The sequence below is a fragment of the Stegastes partitus genome, unplaced genomic scaffold (genome assembly GCF_000690725.1).
Source record: "Stegastes partitus isolate 25-593 unplaced genomic scaffold, Stegastes_partitus-1.0.2 Scaffold103, whole genome shotgun sequence".
Classification (NCBI taxonomy): Eukaryota; Metazoa; Chordata; class Actinopteri; family Pomacentridae; genus Stegastes; species Stegastes partitus.
In genome coordinates, this window is record NW_007577834.1 from 498,833 (window position 1) to 519,064 (window position 20,232).

Sequence of the window (20,232 nt, forward strand, 5' to 3'; positions counted from 1 at the left end):
TCCAAATCCAGACCTCCATGAAATAATAATTTTGATTTACATTGATCATTTTTATGTTATTTTGTTCTCATTGCATTCCACTATGTAAATAATTTAGTTTTTCAACTGGAATATTTCATTTATTTAGATATAGGATGTGTTATTTTAGTGTTCCCTTTATTTTTGAGCAGTGTATTATTGAACAGTATTCTATATTTTAGATGCTGACATTTTGTAATCCACCCATCCATTATCTATACACCGCTCAATCCTCACTAGGGTTGCGAGGGGCTGGAGCCTCTCCCAGCTAACTTAGGACTTAGGAGGCAACAGTAGTAACCAACTGCGCCACCTTGCAGCGCATTTTGTAATTAAATTCCTTATTTGAAATGAATACATGCAGGAGTCAGATAGATGCAGTGTAGCATGTCCCTCTGAAATGCAGTGGTATAGAATACTATAAGGTAGCATCAAATTTAAGTGTTAAAATGAATTAAGTAGTTTAAAATTGTACCAGATTATATTTGAAGGCACTGACTGCACAGCAGAGCAGATCAGTACCATGGACAGGGACAATGCAGACTCTCCTCCTTATTGTGATTGGCTGCAGCCTTTCTTTTCTTTTCTTTTTTTTTTTTTTTTTTTTAAATATATAACAGCACACTTCATACGACCTTCATACTATGGAGGCAGCACGACGAACATCAAGCTTGGCTGTAGAGCATCATTAACCCTCACGGATTCACACATCCACAACCACTACGCTTTTTTTTTTTCCTCCCCTTCTCAACTCTCGCGATGATTGAGGTAGCAGCGGGGTTGGTGAAAAAGCACGTCACCTGACTCCGAGGAGGGGGCTGGGCATGTGGAGAAATATAAATAAATTAATAATTTAATAAAGAACAGGATGTAAAAAAAAAAAATAAAATTAAATAAATCCGCCGAAAACACCAGCGCCATCCGACCGAGCCGGTTTTCAGTAAGCGCTCATCTCCCGGGGCCAGCAGAGAGGGAGCGGTCCAGCCGGAGGAGGAGGAGACACCGCCGGGGAGGAGGATGAGGGCCTGATGCTCCCCTGCACGCCCCGCTGACACACACGGACCGTCGGTCGGCTGCTCGCTGGTTGTGGTTGTTGGAGGATTATCCAGGAGGCTGGAAAGGAAGGAAGACAGGGGAGGAGGAGGGGGGAGGCAGCAGCAGCGGCAGCAGCATCATCCGGAGAGGACGGGTTTTTGTCAGGGCGGCTGGGCGACGATAAGAGAAGGGAAAAAGAAACCCACGTTAAACCCTGGAGTAGGACATTTCTGTTGGATGTTTAGCCCACACACTGAACGATCACTGGGCTTCTTCAGGGGGAAGAAAGTCAGTTCATGATTGTTCCAGAAACGCTGAGTGGGAATCAGCCACTTCCAGTTGTTATGCAACTTAAACCAGCTGCAGCTCTTTAGAAAGTACTACTACTCCTTTTCCTAATCCAGGTGGGATTACTGAGCCTCGGTGTTGGGGGGGTAGGACCGTGTTGGACGCTCCATCCGTCTGGAGAGAAGATGTCGGGGCAGACGCTGACCGACCGCATCGCCGCGGCGCAGTACAGCCTGACGGGCTCCGAGGTGTCCCGAGCTGTGTGTAAGGCCACCACACATGAACAGACAGCCCCCAAGAAGAAACACCTGGAATGTGAGTCTATCTATCTATCTATCTATCTATCTATCTATCTATCTATCTATCTATCTATCTATCTGTCTATCTGTCTATCTATCTATCTGTCTATCTCTACTGTGTCCTTCCCACCCTCCATCCATCATCCACATGTACAACTAGGCCATGCACCAGAGCCATCATGGTCACCCTCCCCCTCCCACCTTCATCCATTTCTCCAGTGAGCATTTATGTGCATGGAGGTTGTCATTCAGCCCCACATGCATGATTTTAATGCAAGGCCTCATTGAAACAAATCAAACCAATCACCTAATCACAGCAGGGTTTCTTCTTCCCATGAAGCCCTGAACCAGGTACTCAGCTCCTGCTGACTGTAGACCGGCTCCCCCATGCTGCTCAGGTGCCAGGAAATGCATAATTGAATGCTAAAAGTGTTAGCTATTAGTGAACACACAGGACTTCTCGGATTGGGGCCTTATCCCCCGATGGTGGCACAAAAAAAAAGATGTGTGGTGCTGTCAATGTTTTTTTCTTCGTGGAGTTTTTTTTTTGATTTATTGATTTGTCCAAACAAGCGAGTGGGATGGTAGAGGAGACCTGCCACCCATTCAGTTTTATAAAGAAAGAAATGCCAAACCCCGGTGAGCGTCCATACATGACATTAACTGAAATGTTCAAAGACTGTTGCACAGATTAGATGACACTAAGACAGTGATGTCTAGGAGTGTGAACGCTACATAGGCCTTCACAGTTTGGCTGCTAGTGTGGTTTCCTCCACATGCACATGAATGTAGTGTCTTTTTGTGTGTTCACATGTCACTGGATGGCTCAGTTGTGTTTCAGAGCTTTACACCGACTCAGTAAAACTTCTCCAACCATAGCACTAGAATTATTTGCCTCTGATTTTTATCTAAAGATATTCTACAATAAACATGTGACAATTGGACCAAAAGAGTCCAATGTAACGATCACATTTGTATTCAGATGTGTTGGGCTGCCAGATCTGCCCAAGATCCTGCGTTTACAGAAGACATCACTCAAAATGGTTGTAATATAAAGAAAGGGATCTACATCTAAAAAATGTTAATGTCCTAAGTCCTACGATGGTTTCATCTTCCTGGGGAGAGATCTAAGGCTTAGGACAGTCCTAAGATCTCTCTCTACATTCACACCTTGCCACAACAGACCCCAACGAACCCCTTTGTGGCAGGGGGAGCACTAATGACTCACATAACGAGGGGGAGGAGTAACAACCCTCAATTGAAACCGAAACTCAGGTGTTAATGGCTCCTTTAGGATTTAACATCTGCAACTCTCAACTAGTCAGTCAGAACTGATGAAGCCTCTTGGATCAGAGGTGAAACGTCTTCAAGGAACTCAAGCAAGTCCAGTTTCTAGGATTAATATACCAGAACAACCATGACCTGGATGACATTTTAATAACAGTGCTCGCCTCCCTGCACTTGATACTGCCCCATCACTATTTTGGGGTCACTGCTAGGCTTCGCACGGCCCAAGACGACCGGTTTAGAGAAATACAGAATCCTTTTATCACCAGCTAGACCATTCTCCACCGATGATACAGCAGTGTGGAGATGCCTGTGTGGGCTGGTCTATGAAACCTCTATTGTTTTTCAGCATTCAGATATCATACAAACTGTCTGTCAATATCCAATCTTTGTTTATTTATACAGCCAGATTAGATACCAACATTCATTTAGTCAGTGTGTCTTTATACAATATCAATTGCTTTCTCAGACTAATGGAAAAAGACTCCAGTTGAATGAGAATGTGTGTATCCTTTAACAGCCTTTGTCTTCAGTGGTAACCAGTAGTGAAGCCATTAGAGGGAATGTCATCTGCACACACAGCACCCTGAGTGATCTTGGAGGCTAAGCATCTCTGATATATGCACCAAGAACAAGATCACGTTGGAATTCATACCAGTTTATTCTGACACAAACAAACAAGAAAACCACTGAATGTGCATTTAGATAATTGTCTGCTAGCTTCTTTTCCAAACTAGAAAAGTGCTAATGGTTCATAATAAAATATACAACACAGAAAATAAACCCAGACCACACTTGGCAATAAATAAAGCTGCTGAAATACAGCTCTTTGATCCAGTTCATACTCCTAAAACCATAATGTTATGCTAGCAGTGCATTAGATGTTAAAGCAACTTTTTGCCCCTATTCTAAATCTCACCTTAAAAAACTCCCCGCTCCAGTTCCTACACCAAGCTAACACCTTTGTTGTTAGCTTAATTACTGTATCTTAAAGCTAGCAGTGCTTAGTAGTTAAAGCAACTTTTTCACTACAGTATACTAAAAAAAAGAACTAATGTACTTGTTATATAAATATATACAAGTATAAATACTAAAAAGGGACGAAGAATAGCAGAATATCCATGAAGAGAAAATTCCTCACTGACACAGTAAGCTAGCAGTGTTTAGCTGCTAAAAACAATGTTAAAAGCACCAGTATGCTAAAATCTTTATTTTGGCACATGAAAAAGGACACTGCAGTATACTAAAAAATAACTAATGTACCTGTTATATAAATATTTACAAGAATAAATATTAAAAAGGGACTAAACAAATAGCAGACCATCCACAAAGAGAAAATTTCTCGCTATTAGGGTTAGCTTAGTTCATGGTAACCTTAAGTTAGCAGTGTTTAGCAGCTGAAAACAATGTTAAGAGCACCAGTATGCTAAAATGTTTATATTGGCACATGAAGGAAGACATTGTGATTCTGGGCAGAACAAAATAATAGTGTATATAATCAAAGTATATAATAAAATATTTGATTCGCTTAATAAATGTACGAACAAAATGGCTGCCACATCGACACAAAGGGAAAAGGTTACAGGTGGCAACATGAATATTTACTGGGAAGCAGAGAAGAGATGAAGGAAAGGAAGCCTTTGAACCTTCCAAGCGAGGTAATAACTTTTGTGTCATTTTGTTTGTGTAATTATATTGAAAACAAGTCAAAGCAAAGATGATGCCGTTACAGCAAAACGATTGTGCTGTGTGACTGGAGCCTCTGGGGTGTCATACAGTCCACTTCTCTGTTTAAAGGCTGAGGAAATGCTTTACTCAACCCACTGGGAGAAATCCATCCACCAGTTTTATCGTGTCCACGGTAAAATATAAAAATGAATGACGAACGGCAATAAATCAGCACAACTAAGTGGAAAGCGGGCCTCCTTGCTAAAGTTGGTGTCAGCGTTTTGTTTTAATGGTGAGTGCAAAAGGAAATACTGCTCTCTACATCACATTTCACAAACAGTCTCCGATGATCTATTGTCAAATTTATGACCATCCATTCTCACGTTCAGTCTTCATATACATGTTGCTGTAGTAATCAGAAAAGCTGATTTTGACTGGTTTAGGTGAAATTTTGATGTAGGTTGTGTTCTACTTTTTGTGTTTATGCAGAGAAAATAGAGCGAATAAACAACTTTAAAAACAAACACATTATTCATCTTATATTTAAATGTATAGTCAGCCAATCCTGTTCAATGCAATTTGGACCAAAGTCGCTAAATATCTCCTCACATTCTTCTAGTTGTCTTTTGTGTGGATGCATTGTGGGATTGTTAGTTGTATGCCATGGACACAACTTTTTTTTGTTCCGTTGTGGAAAAAGTGAATTCAGATATTCGAATATTGGCGGAGGGTGAATATGGTGACACAGTGAAGATGTCTTCAAAACAACTGCCTCAAGAAAATCTTTGGAAGTCACCGCTACTTTAATAACCTGTTGTCCTGGTTTAAAGCTAAATGCAGAGCTGAAAGCAACACATTGAAACTCTAAATATTACCAGTTTACCATAATTTGATGGAACTCAGCATGAGTGTTGGCAGTTGTACAACTTCAGAATGGCACTTGTCCTAGATGATAAAACCCACAGGTGCTCAGAAGATTGCAGTATAGCATGAAACTTCATGAGTTTTTACATACTTATTATTAACAAACCTGCTTATTAAATGTGAAAAGGGAATTCATTCCACATAGCAGAAGCAGCCTCAGGCCTGTTGTCTGACATTACAGTATATCCTGTTTCCTCCACAGCTGACATTTACCTCTGTGCTGCTCAGGGCTACTGAAAAAATGTCCTGCTTTCGTCTGTGGCCGCTAGCGGAAAGATAAATCTTAATCGTCTGTGAAACCTGTTGCCAAAAGCGTTGTCAGTATCCTCCGAAATCGCTGTGGTCCTGTTTCATAATGACAGGCTTGATGTCCACCTTACTTCTAGCTGTATCAAATGTACCAACCACACAGTCTCATGCATGTAGTGTCTTTGACTTCTAGTTATTCTGACTATCATTGAAGTCATTTGCATATTTTAATTATATTAAGATGCTGGAAAGATAATATTGACTGCCTTCTTACATTTTGACAAATTCTCATTTATTCCATATTTAGAGAGGACTGTGGCTCTCAACCTGAAGAGCTGCTCCTCAGTTTGCCTGAAACATGACCTCAACAGATCAATTAAGATGACTGAAAGATATCTCTTTATCTTGCTTTTCTGTCTCTCTCCCAGTGAGCTGCAACCATCAGTCGAGACGTCCATTAGATAATAAAGTCGATTACAGATGTAGACTCCATTTGAATATTAAGAGGAAGCAATAAGCACATACATTACTTTAGTCCTGCATTCTGGTGATTTTATGATTTGTGCATTTTCTGTTTATACTGAAAATGTCTATTTATGTAAAGGAACACAAAATTCAGACACCAGGTGATGGTTCGACATATAATGGAGTGTAATGCAGGAAAGCTCTCAAGCGTTCTCTTAATGTCACATATTTATTGTCCTATAGAGGATCACACGTTCACTTTTCTCTCCTTCTTTGGGAAAGTAGCGTCTTTTCTGCTCATACTCAAGACTCCGATCATTCAAAACATGTGACACAAATCTGTGTTTTTAGATGAAACGTTTGAAAATGGTGTACATCTCCCCTGTGTTCCTGAAGATGACACATTTTGGTCATGACTTGTTAAAACATGAATCAAATCTACCAGAGAATGAGCCCTAGTTAAAGCCTGGAAAGCAAAAATAACACAAGTAAACTCGAAAAAACATAGTAGCTCACAACTTTCTTAGTTTTGAGACTCTTTAAGAAAAAAATGTGCTCAGATCGGTGCGCCTCCTTGTTTTCCCCCTCTGGCAACTTCATGGATATTAACCTGTGTGTGTGTGTGTGTGTGTGTGTGTGTGCATGGCGGTGCTGTACGTCTGCTGACTGATATAACAACAGTGTGTGTGTGTGTGTGTGTGTGTGTGTGTGTGTGTGTGTGTGTGATGGATAATTACGTTTGAGCTTATAATTCATATTCATATTTTAGGAGTACAAAAAGACCCAGTGCTAAGTAGAAAAAAGACCTTCGTTGCATCTATGAGTAATGTTATGGAGGTTTTTAAAATTGGAAACGGGTAGATACACGTGTTCTAAATACTGAGTATTATGTACTGACCTTTGTTTGACTTCACAAGTTGTTTGAAACAGAAAATTCCATCGAACAGTGAAGGGGACTCGGGTTGGGAGCTCCGTGTTCATGGTCTAAAAATACCTCTCATGGATTGTTCCACCAACAGCCAAATGTGTGTTGGTCTGGTTCAAGTGACACCCAGAGCAGAAAGCTCATCACTCTGTGGCCCTGAAGCCTCAGATAGAGACAGACAAAGAAGAACTGAGAAAATCTGAAGTCAGCGAGGATTTTCACTGATTTAGGTGCTGAGGATGAAAGAAAAGTCTGAGAATATATGCTGGAAACCCTCTGTCAGTGTAACTTATTATATATCCCAAAAAGAACACACAACTATAACTGACCAAATGGTTTGTCTCTTTAAGTCACAAACAGCGGACATAATAGACAAATAAAGGCCAGGGAGAAAATAAATCAGGCTCAGTAGTAGCTGTGAGTCTCCAGGGGTTTAGCAAGAATTTGGAGACACATTTGCTGTTTATTTTAAGAGCTGGACTGCGATACGGATCGGAAGTCTCCGAAACTCTTAAAAGATTAGAGCTCAGGCAGCGGCACAGATTGCCCGACACCCCACATGCCCCGAGCGTGTCTTACGGAAAGATCCTGATATCGGAGACAATCACTGACTCCATGCATGTGAGGCCATGCAGGCACGTTCACCACAAAGGTGCTTGTATGCCAGAAGGCTCTGGCATCATCCCAGTAAAAGGACTTGAGTGTGGATCCAATTGAGCGTCCTTTTCTCTGGGCAGGAGCAGGGTGGTGCAGAGGAGGAGGAGATGCAGCTGTGACTCAAGAGTCTGAGTGGGTGGAAATTTTTCAAGACATTAGGATTATTACCGTGAACAAAGGAGAGCATTTTTTAAAGAATATTGGTGGTTTTTGTTTTTTTTTTGTCTAAAAGCTTGTGTGTGATAACAATGGCATCCTTTTTTAAAATCTTGTGCCATGATGCAAAAGCTTGCTGTGCTGTAAATTAAAGGTACCACTTGCAGTTTTTGACCACTTGAAGCTCTGTGTCATGGAAACAGCTACCAAACATTTCAAGATTTGTAATATTAAAAGTCAGATTTTATGAAGAAGGAAATGCATGTATGTACACTGAATGAAAATATAACTATACACTTCATGGGGTTAATATGTAAGGTTCTAGTTGCAGTGAAGATGTTGCGACTTCCAACCCTAACATCAGAGGGTTGCAAAGACTATAAGCTACCAAACGTTTTAAGATTTGCAATATAAAAAATCTTTTTTTATGAGGAAGTAAATGCATGTGTATGCTGTATGTAAATATATCTGTAAACAGAATAGAGTTAATATGTAAGATTCTAGTTGCAGGGAAGATCTTGCTACTTCCAATCTAAACCATCAGCAGGTGGCAATAACATTAATGTGGTATTATAGCTTTACTCCTGCAGTATTTACACGTGTGACTGTGACATTAACATAATTTTACAAAGATTTATTATGTTTGAAAGTGTTACCTCCAAGTTTAGGTTATTCCTTTGAATTATCTTGGTGCACTAATGTGACCATCTGCCATGCTGGCAGCCACCGGACTCAGTGGAGTGAGGAATGGCTCAGGCAGGACATGCTCAGCAACACTTGTTAACAGTATGATACAGAGATGTGTGGGAAGAGAGTCAGACAGTACTGTTTGAAATATTAGAATTATAATGTGGTAGAGGAGCAGTGCGTATTTTTAGCACAGATTTTTTTCTCTTTCTGCTTCAGCAGTAGAGGCTTTACAAGGGGTCTCTAAACATTTTTCTGGTTTGGTTTGACAACTGAGCTTCTCCTCAGTGTGACTCCCAAGACCCAGAGCATGCATCAGAGGACATGCAGGGTATCTGCGGCCCAGAGCGAAACAACTAGAACTAGTGTAACAGGATTTGAGCGTCTGCCAAATGAATATGGCTGTGTTTCCAAAGACAGGCTCCGCCACTCCTGCTGCTCTTAACAGCCTCCATCTTTATGTGCTGCTGCTCATGTTGCCCTAACCTCTTAATCCTCTCGCCGTTAAGAAAGTTAGAACAGGCTTACGGCTTGATTGAAGGTTACGCTTTAGAAAATCTACAGCATCGCGTCGCCCTCTCTGTCCTCTTTACACCCGCTCAGTGTTTAAACCCCGACGATGTTTATCGTGACCTTGTCTCTGATTGAGTGTCAGGACCGAGATTCTCTCCGCAATAATTATCACCAGCCTGCTGCTGCTCTAAATCTAGTCACTCCAATTAACAGTTTGCTTTTTTTTTTTTTTACACACACAAATGCCATCAGTGAACATAGGATATATTACCTGCTGTGTGTGTGTGTGTGTGTGTGTGTGTGTGTGTGTGTGTGTGTGTGTTGTTAAAGGGGAAGAAGCAGGAGGGTAAGCGATGAGAAACATAAACAGCGTGCAGTGTTCCCTTTGGCTGCTATGGCGCTGTTACCACAACATGAGTCACCATCAGTGTGTTACCGTATTTCAGAGGCAGACTGCATCCATGAAGCAGGGAGGATGGGGGTGGGGCTTTTATGATGGTCTTTGAGACTCATCTGTGTTAGTCCTTATGCCAAATGTTCAACTTTGCTGCCTTTGACTCCAAATACAGTCATTTCATTCGCACTGTACTTATTTCTATACATACTATACATGAAGAGGTTCGCCATGTTCAACGTGATGGCGGTGCGCATGGACGCCCCTTTAGGAGACAGCAAGAGTGAACGTTGAGTGTCTTGCCTATCCCAAACGTGCATTCTGCAAAACTTACTCATTAAATGATCCTGAAGAAACGCTCTCTCATGTTGCCTGTACTACTGTGTATGTACAGCAACATGACAATAAACTTGATTTGATTTGATACTGCAAAAGCCTGCAGCTGCAGAACTTGCACCTTGTGTACTTTTATAATCAGTAAAGTTGATTTAGGTGAGGCAAGATGTACTTGGCAATCATGTTACTCTGCACCAAATATAATGGCTGCCTCATTGTCTGGTGTAGTCGCAGTGTTTAACCTTCTGGACCCCAAAACTTCTGCTGGTGGGTTTGAAAGGCATCTCAAAAATCATAAAATTTATGACGTTTATCAAAGCCAGAAAATGTAAAAACAGAAGAAAATGTTGGATTTTCAACTTTCCTACAGTCTTAGAACTTACCATGTGTGACTTATAGTTTTGTCTGGAAAACAACAAAATAAAAAGGGATATATTGAAATCGCTGTACATGTTGCAATGCAAAATTTGTCAAAAATAAAGCATCTGCATTAACTAGATTCTGTAAAGGACTGAACTTAGCTCTGATCAACTGTCAAGTGACAAAAATTCTGGGACTTTTTGGCTGAACTGGGCTGAAGTGCAGGCAGTGTGTACACAGAGCACATTTAGAAATAACTGTAAAATATCTATAGTATGTCTGTTCAGCATTTTTTTCCCCCAGTGGTAGTAATGCCTTGGTAAAATATTGTACTTGCTGATTCAAGGGATTTTAAAAAATATTTGTAGACTAAATAATCTAAGAAATTCAACTTCAACTCTCCGTGTTGTGGTGAAAATGAGCACATGGTGAATAAAAATGTGACAGGAGCAAAATGCTTTCAGGAACTGTTTGGATTGAGATGATTAAAGGGGTTGATCAGCATTTTTTGGGATCTAGATGAGAGGAAGTTAAAATTTCAGACGACACTTGCACAACTGAGTAGTTCAACCTTTAACTTATGCAGTAGCTGCTGTTGTCATCTGAAATTTTAACTTTATAAAAACGTTCAAATCAAATATTAATCCAACAACCATGTTTGAAATGATGTTTTTGTTTCAGGCATTAACCGGACAGGTTTGTACCCTGCAAAGAATCTAATGTTTCCCACCAAGAGTAACACACTCTGCTGAAGTTGTTGTGTCCGTGAACTGTCAATCTAGAAAAGAAAAGGCTTCAACAATCCGTCTTCATTCCAAGCATGGACAAAATATTGAAGTTAAACTGCCATTTTCAGAGGAGCAACAGAAGCGTGGCATGCCTGAAAAATGTCAGGAAAGCTGACACAAAGCACAAACATCTTTCTAAGCACCTCCACTCGCTGGCCCAGCTCTGTCAGTGTGGATATCTTCACCCAAACTGCTGGCTGCTGCTGCTACTTATATTTTCATGCTGCTTCACAGTTACAGTCCTGTGTCAGGAATAGAATGTAGTGTTTTAACAGGTTGCTGTGGGACGATTTTGACACCTCGGTTATGTGACACCTCACTGCTGTCAGAGCACAATGGATTCAGTCAGAAATTGATTCTACTTTAAAGATAATAGCATGATTTATATATATTGTGTATAAGTACAGCATATGTTACGTCCAGACTTGTCCCAGCCTGAAATGAAAGCATGCTTGATGGATGTGATGTCTTTGAAACACAGAAAGTGACAGATTTCCATATGTGATAAAGGCAAGATGGACAACTCTAATTTGCATTTCAAAATTAAAGTTGGACTTAAACAATAAATCTAGTTCCTGTCAAAAAACACAGGATTGTTAGGAAAAGTGAAGATTGAACTGATGGATACAGATTGCCAGGACCAAAAAAAAAAAAAACAAAGAAAGTTTTTAACATGGAAATCCACTTTTTAAAATCTAATACAGCGTTTGAACAGTTATTCAGGCCTTATAGAGACACAGAGCTGTGTGTCATCAGCCTAAAGGGGTTGCAATACCTACAGACATTTGGCCAAGACAGGATATATATAGTGAAAATGAAAAGGGGGCCTAGTATTGACCCCTGGGGTACTCCAGTGTGCTCCCACAGGATAAATGAAACATGGTCATAAATGGATTTATTGATTTTTTTTAATAACATAAAGTTAAACCACTTCAAGGCTATCCCAGAGAAGCCGTGCTACAATCTTATAATCAGAATACAGTGTCAGAGGCTACAGCTAAAGTCCAATAGTACGACAACTGTGACCTTCATCAGCAGTCCTCGAGAGAATTTTTTACTTCAATAGATGGTACGAATATATAAATAAATATGCAGGTATGGGACTTCTTTTCTGCACCTGGACAAAAGCATTTGGTGGTTAAGTGTCAAATTACTTTCAAAGCTTTGCAATTTGAGCACAGTGCGTTAAAAGAGCTGTTATCTTTCAGACAGGTCTTCATCATGTGGACTTCGTTCACCCTGACTCTCCCATTCGGCTCCTCTCTCTTATATACTGATTCAGTGTAGAGTTTTCCTGATGGTGACTCTCAGCTAACAGAGGAATGTAAAAGGAGGTTGTTAGGAGGGCTCAGTGTGTATTGCAGCACTGAGTTCACAGCGGGTATATTTGAGCGCCCCAGAATGTCTCTCTACTGTCAAAGAGTGTGTGGGAGGTGGACTGTCCTACCAACAGTGTGTGTCCAGAGTAATGAGCTGGATCAAGGATCTCCCATCCAGCAGCTATCAGACCATTATCTACACAGAATCTGAGCAGCTGATTCAAAGTGCTTCTCCTTTCTTATTACCTCCCACCTCTTACCCTAAGCCTCCTTTTTCATATGCTGTTTGGAGGTTGCAGTGCCCTTGAGCTTGCTCTTTAAGTCTAAAGATTAAAAAAAATACAACACATTTCACAGTCCAGTTATATGTGTGCAGGCATTTATTGAAGCTACATGGTGCAGAATGTACCCAGGACAGGATGCAGATAAACAGTCTTTTATCCCGGTGTGCAGGTAAACAGCAGCAGCCTCTCCAGCAGCTCAAACATTAAAGGGGCTTGTCTATAGCTGCGCTGCATATCAATAATGCAGGGAGGCTAGGGTTTCCTGCTGTTTTATTACTCCCACTGACTGCTGAGTTCTGCCTCAGGACCTGGCTTTGCAATAAAAAAAAAGTGTCACAAAAAGTGTTCCCCCTACATACCGAATCTCCTGATACAAGTGTTCCTGTGGGAACGTTTTGGTAGTTGCAAAAAAGTTGAGAATAGTTTTGCCACACTTGGAATGTTCTCCTTAGACTCCCAAAATAACACACTGAGGTTCAGCTATCTTTCATACAATATATGCAACTGTTTGATGACTGGCTTCATATCTTACCATAAAGGTTCACTTGTGGTTTGTATTAGATTACAAACAAATCTCTGCTCTTTATTTCATAATCAAGTCATTTTCTGAAGCTATAAAACAACCACTCTTTGTTGCTGCTGCTGCCCCACTTGTCAAGCTTTTCGTCTTCTTATTGTGTTTTAATGGTTAGTAGTCTGACTATTTGGAATTATTATTACAGATATATAAATAGTTGTAATTACACTGTAATTAGATTTTTTATTCAAATAAAATTTCTGGCTAGTCATAACTACAACTACAGATAACTGTAATTTAGTTTTGACTCATCAAAAGAATAGTTGCAGATATCCCAAGCCTTATAATGACTAGTCTGAATTGTTGTGCATGATGCAGCTCTTGGGAGCTTTTCTGTTGGATATTGGTCCATGAAGGCATTACAACAGCGCTGGTAGAACTAATTGCAGTTGCTGTGGTGGATGAGATTGTTAGAAAATGCGGTGAAATAGTTTGTAGAGAATGAGAGCTCTGTTCATTAGAGACTCGTGGTCAAAATTTTCTCGAGCTCCACCCTCGGGCTGCTCAGACATGGTGCTACAACAGCTTGTCATGTGCAGTCATGGTTGCACTGTCATAGTATGTTTTGAAGAGTGAGCCACCCCAGCCTCCCACTTACCATGGCTTCTTACATAACCACAGATATCTGCAGCGTCATTTCGCCCAGTCAAATCTCTAATACAACAATCATTTTTTGTTTAGTCATACTTCTAATAAGTGACAGGATTGGTTTCTTCGGTCCGTTACATATGAAAGCCTGGACATATGAATCCATGTTTTTGAGACTGTCTGCAGCATTTTCAGGGTGGCGGCTTATTTCACTCATTGTTTGACTTCTAGTGTACAAACAACATCATATGGGCCTGTTAATAAACCTAAAGGGTCTTTTAGATACACACTTTATCACGCGTTCTCCACATAGCACTGGTTTTTAACATGACCCCTTTGTTCGGGTCTAAACAGTTCCTGTGGCCATGCAAAAAGATTGATGTGGACCCCCAGATGTTGACTGCATTTTATTTATTTTTGTGTTTTTTCTAACTTTTTAGATTGTTTGGTTGCTTTCTCATGCAGACGCTAATCAGGCACTCCTGCGAGCATATCAGCTCAAGCTGTTTTCATCTGTGCACCAGACTGTGCAGCTCTTCTTTTAGGTTTCTTTCACCTCTTCTGTAAGTTCTCATGTGTTTGGTTTTATCACGTGAACAGATCCTTTTGAATCCAAGTTCATCAGATATCTATGTGGTGTTACCCAAAGTGCCAGCTAAGACTGCAGTTGTTCGTAACATATGGCTGCTTTGTAAAAAATCATTAGCGGGCCGAGGTTCATCTGAATGTATCAGCAAACTCTCTCCCCTGTTTATTCCATTGTTTCATTCCCACCCTCCCTTCCTGTGTTTCGTCAGCTCTGGGTCGACCTTTTGTAGCACCCACACAGATGCTAGGGATTTTGTATTCAGGCAGGGAGAACACAAAGCCTCATGGGAAGTGAACAGCTAATAAGGGGACCAGTGGAACTGAGGCGAACAAAATCAACGTGCAGGAGGCAAGGTGTAATGGTGGAAATGTAGGTATGGTTTTTTTTGTTTGTTTGCTTTTTGGTCTGGGAGAGCATCAGCAGTTTGCAGACACAGAAGCTGTGGGCAAGAGGAAGTACAATTAGAGTAATTAGGTGAAGATTGATCCGTGAACACAGCTGGCCAAAGCAGATCTGTTCACTGATCTGTTCACTGGGAGAAAAGATTTATCAAAAGTGTGCTTTGGCGCTCCGTTGAATGATGAGAGAGGATGAACAGTGTTTACCTGCAGGCCAATGTCAGATTCTGCAAGCATCATATGTACATATATTGCTGTGTTTATATTTCCTCCTTTCTTCTTGAATGTACTTTCAGCAGTTGCAGGTGTGATTATGTTTTCCATTAATTTCAGTATATAACGCTAACGAGGGGGAGCTGAGCTGCACCTCCTGATATCCAAGTCATGCTTTTCAGTATCACAGCATCACCAACTCAAATAAGAATCTTGAATTCAGCTTTCAGACTCACACTGAACATAGAATGCCACATCTTTGCTGTGGCTTTATTAAACATCTGTATTATTTGCAGACCGAGAAAAGGGCTATGAGCACTTCATTCTGGTGGCACAGCAGCAGTAACTTCAATAATCATTTACATTTTCTGACAATAAGAAAAATAAGATTTAAAAAAATTTATTTATGCTGTGGAAACTTTATCAGTGCAACAAATAGGTGTGTTTCTGTGTCTGGAAGAAATGTCAGTGTGTCATCAACAAAAAAAAAGTGCCAAAAGAAAAAAAAGAAGAATCTTAATGCTCTTTTGCTATCTATTTGGATTTAGTTGGAGACATCTGACTTAGTTTAAAAAAATGACTTTCAGAAAATTAAGCTGCAAGATGCCCTCCAGGCACAAAGCACATACAGCTGTTACTCTGGACAATCTACATTAACAAAACACAATGTGCTTAGTTGTTCTGGATCTTCTCTCTACTAAAAAAAATCATCATCAGCAAATCTAGTTCTATTGTCTGCAGATCTGTAGCCCCAGACTCACTGGACAAGGCTTCCCCTTATCACAACTCTTGATTTAACCCGCAACATTAACAAAACTTACAAAATTACACACAGTAGATCCCATAAATTGCGGGAAAAATTACTTCATAAATCCACAATTATGACCGGCATTCAAAAATGGTGCGATGAATCCATGAATTGTAAAGGTCTGTGCGGTTTTTCACAGTACATTTATGTATCCCGATTATAATTTAGGTAAATGTTTTTGCAGGCATAAAGCCTATATCAAAAAAAAAAAACTTGAGGATACCCATGCCAAACAATGGTTTCACCACAAAAATACAGCCCAAAAGTGTTTGCTTGTGAGTGACGACAAACACCATCTCATGAGATGTCAGCAGATCAGATTGTCATTGATAGCAAATCCAAGTTCAGATTTCTCAAATACATTATTAATGCGATTTAGCGTTTGATAGACAACCTGATTAAATGTGTGATTTTTCACCCTGGACCTCCACCAACACCTGAGTGAAATGTCACTAAAAGCCGATGCATTGGTATGAAGATGGCGCAGTGCTGCTATCTGTGTCCACCAGCAGAAGCAGCAGCATTGTACGGGATGCCAGCTTGTTCCTTAGATGTCACTTCCAGCCTCCACGGTGTCTCGATCTCAGTGGCTTCCTCTTTATTTGGCTGCCACGCCACATTGGTGTGTTGCTACACTGGGGCGCGGTGCATTCTGGGTGATTTTTTTCCCTCCCCCTGTATGCTGCTTGAGGGTGAGAGGAGCTATAAATAAACACTGGTTCATTCATGTGTGGCTCAACGAGGCATCACTCATGCAGCATGGCCAGGATGACGCTCTGCACTCACAGGATAAACCAATCCTCACGTTTACGAGTCACCTCTTTAAAAATGCATCTATATGGAAATATGAGAATAGACAGAATGTAACTGTGTAGGTTATATGAACAGCACGTATCTATTTGAACTGAGTGTTGAATCTCTTTGCAGTGTTAAGACTGCTATGACTCACATACATCTGGTTTTGGCTGGATGACCCCGTTCAGTTTGCTGCTGTAAAGATGGTTTTAAAAGGAATTTCGCTGCATCCTTGATGCCACTGCAAATACCAAAGCCTGTTGCCTAGGAAACCACCTTGGCATGTCCCCAGTGGCGCTTGTGCATTTGTAAAAACGGATCTACGAAAAAGAAGAAGAGGAGGATGTTGAGTGCGTGTGTGTCGTGCAGCAGGCTCCCATACATACTCGAGCGTGTCTTGCGGTGCGTGCATGCTTGGCAGTTTGCCGTCAGTTGTACTCGCCCTCAGCGGCTTTGATATCACTGACGGTTATCGATGCATCGGGGGGGCGATAGTTGAAAGTGGAGTCCTGTCAGTTGTGCATTGTTGGGCGTGGCGGACGCTGCAGGGCATCTTGATATGGCATTTAGTGGCAGTTATCTGATGATGTGTAGGTTGACGGAGCACATGTGAGTCCAGATTGCGAGATGATCTCAGTCAATACGAGGGATGCAGAATTAGTCAGGAGTTACACTGGTACATTAAAATCTACTTACAATTCGTAATCAGATGAAAATGTGATTGTATATTTGCAGGCTGCATGTCTGTTTATGAGCTCCTTGCATTCAAACAGGTGTGTTTCTCTTTTGTACTTCCCTCCTCCTGTTTTATAATCACAGACATGGCACCATGTCAGACCAAGTGTTTCTCCTCTCTGTGCTCGCTACGGTGCACAATGACGGCTCAGGTGCTGCGGTTGTAAAAGACAGCAGGGGGAGGATGTGGTGTTTGTGTATAGTAATATAATACACGTGTAGAACAGCGGAGAAGCTATTATAAACCTCATGTCTCAAATGACCTTGTGTAACAGCAAAAAATTCCCAAGGCTTTAAATGAAGGGCACGAGCTGCACGCTGATGTGTGATACTGGGACTACAGTATGGGAGAGTGTTAGCCTCATGTTGGGCTGCAACAACGAAAATTGGAAACGGGAATAGATTTCGTAATGTTAGTTTGATGTCAATCTGACGAACAATAAAACCCAAATCAACGTCTCCTATAATAACAGCAAAATGCAGCTCCTTAGCCGATAACACTTAAGCTTCATCTGTGTCCACGTGTTGCTACCACAAGCAGCGTTACAGCCTGAGAGGACCGTGTGTGATTCTGAAGATTGAAGTGCAGACACGACTACTGCCGTAATCACCTGCTCTCACAGCTGTAGCGGCTTACACTGAAATTACTCTCAGCAGTTCAGCACCAACACTTCCACATGGCAGCTCGTGCTGTTCCTAGATTCCCATCAGGCTTTTGTCAAGGCTGAATGTTCCATGGCTCCTTCTGCTGTTACCTGCAGTTGTTCTTTGCTTTACATTGGATTTCTTCTTTCACAGATACTGCTCATACTATTGCAGGTGTTGTTTCTTGTCAGAATCAGTGAACATCTTCTCATGGTCCACTAGCTGTTGGGTCTGTATGTCCACCTAAAAAAAATATTACTACAAAGCCCTGATTCTGTAAATGGGGGAAAAAAATGGATTTCCGCTGCAGGAATTTGGGGCAGGAGTGAGCGTTTATAGGCATATAGTCCCGTAATCCGCCCTTCCACCATTTCTGTTTCCATGGTGGTGTAGCATCCAACAGCTCTGATGGCAACAATAACTGGGAGTGCACCAAAACAACAAACAAGCAAACAGGAGCTACCGGATATCACTCCAGTTCTATGAGCACATAGGACATAAAAGCAATGGAGCTTTGTTATCCTGTATGGTGAATTTTGACATTGTGATCCTGTTGGAGTTTAACCGATAAGCATTTGTCTTCACTGAGGTTAACCAATCAGTGCGAAGACACTAGCGTTTTATTGCCAATCAGAAATACTTGCAGTAGGTCATTTTTTTCTTCCACAAAAACAACCCTGAAAGAGGTTCCACACGAAGAAGTTCTTGTCGTCAGGACACATTTAAAATCATGGCCATCCTATTATTACTCCTGCATTGGAGAAGGTCTGGAGTGGTTTGGCCCAATTTACACAACAGTAATCGATAAATCTGCCACATGCTAAGTATCTTCATATGCTAAGTAGCTAACTATTAACACTCTTTCTCCAGAATCACAGACTTTCTCTTTGCACCACGTGGTTCTACAGTGTTTTCTTTCTACTCGTTACAGAATTGTTATAGAAATGCAATAGTCCCAACATTGTTAAGGTGCGTACCACATAACCTGCAAACCCAACGTTCAAAGCCCAAATGGAGAACCTGTGATGCAAACCAACCAACAAGCAAAACATTAATTATAAAATACGAAAGTAACTGGATAAATTACAGTCTTGTACTTTCTGGTGGATGGTAACATGTTCACTCAACTTAAATGATAATCGAAAACCTGACTCATATGGAGATATTTGGATTTGTTTTACCTGACTAGCACAAAAATCTACACAACTTGACCCTTTGAACCACAAGCAGTTTCTGGGCGTTTTATGCCGCTGTCACTTTGTCTACTCACTGTGGGCTAGTTTTTCACTGCAATATAAAGTCATGACACAGTTCAATGCCGCAAATAATAATTAAAAAAAAAATATAGAAGTTTAATTTCTTTGATAAAATATTTTACAGAAAAAAGCCAATATGTACACCATTTTTAATTGCCCACAAATGTTACACATGCTATTGTTGTTGTAGTAATTACATTATTGGTTTGTTTCCATACTTGTCTACCACCGACTCAGTGGAAACACAGCGTGCAGTTCAGCCCAGAAGTCTCAGAATTTTTATTGTGTGATTTTTGATCACAGCTGAGTCATTCATGCCTACTTGGTTGTGCTTGATAAATAAAATAATTTTAAAGAAATTTCAAGATTTCCTGAGGGAACAGCATGCCACAGATGATTCATTCAAGTACTGTCGGAAAGTTGAACATTACTTATGAAATGAATTATGATTCTGTCTGTATTTACAGGATCTGACTCAAATAAATTTTGTTGAATTTTTTAACCCTTCATAGGGCACTCATTGAAATACTTGAAAATTTAAAATTTCAATTCTGGGGTGTTGTTGGTGGGTATATAAGAGGACTTTCTTTTTTTTAAAAACGTTTTTAAAAAGCGTTAGATTTAGGTTATAAATGAAAGTCAACGCAGTTCCCATGTACGATTCTTTGCCCACCTAAGGTTAAAAAAAATAAAAAATTTCAAATCACCATCAGACTTAGGGAACTTAAGACGCTTGTGTCAAAATATCTCTCTGGCTCACTCATGACTGGTCAGAGTTCATAGTGACTGTGTTGTGATGTAGTCTGATCTTTGTTGATTGGCTGGATCAAGTCACGTGATTCTGCCCCCTGCCATTTTTAAAGCCTGCGAACGTTACCTCATTTGGTTCCTTGCCCAATAAAGGGTTAAAGCTAAAGCACCTTTCAAACCCACCAACAGGTTTCAAAGTTCAGAGGCTTAAAGCAGATTTTTTTCA

At 40.7% G+C, this 20,232-nt stretch overlaps 1 protein-coding gene across 1 annotated transcript in view; it reads left to right on the plus strand.

Annotated features, from left to right (window-relative positions):
• Positions 1-1,180: 1,180 nt before the first annotated feature.
• snap91a (synaptosome associated protein 91a) overlaps positions 1,181-20,232 on the plus strand; it is a 60,868-nt gene continuing 41,816 nt past the window's right edge. Inside the window, exon 1 of the mRNA XM_008277618.1 lies at positions 1,181-1,656. Coding sequence (XP_008275840.1) covers positions 1,527-1,656 — 130 coding nt within the window. The 5' untranslated portion in view covers positions 1,181-1,526. The remainder of the gene's footprint in view (positions 1,657-20,232) is intronic.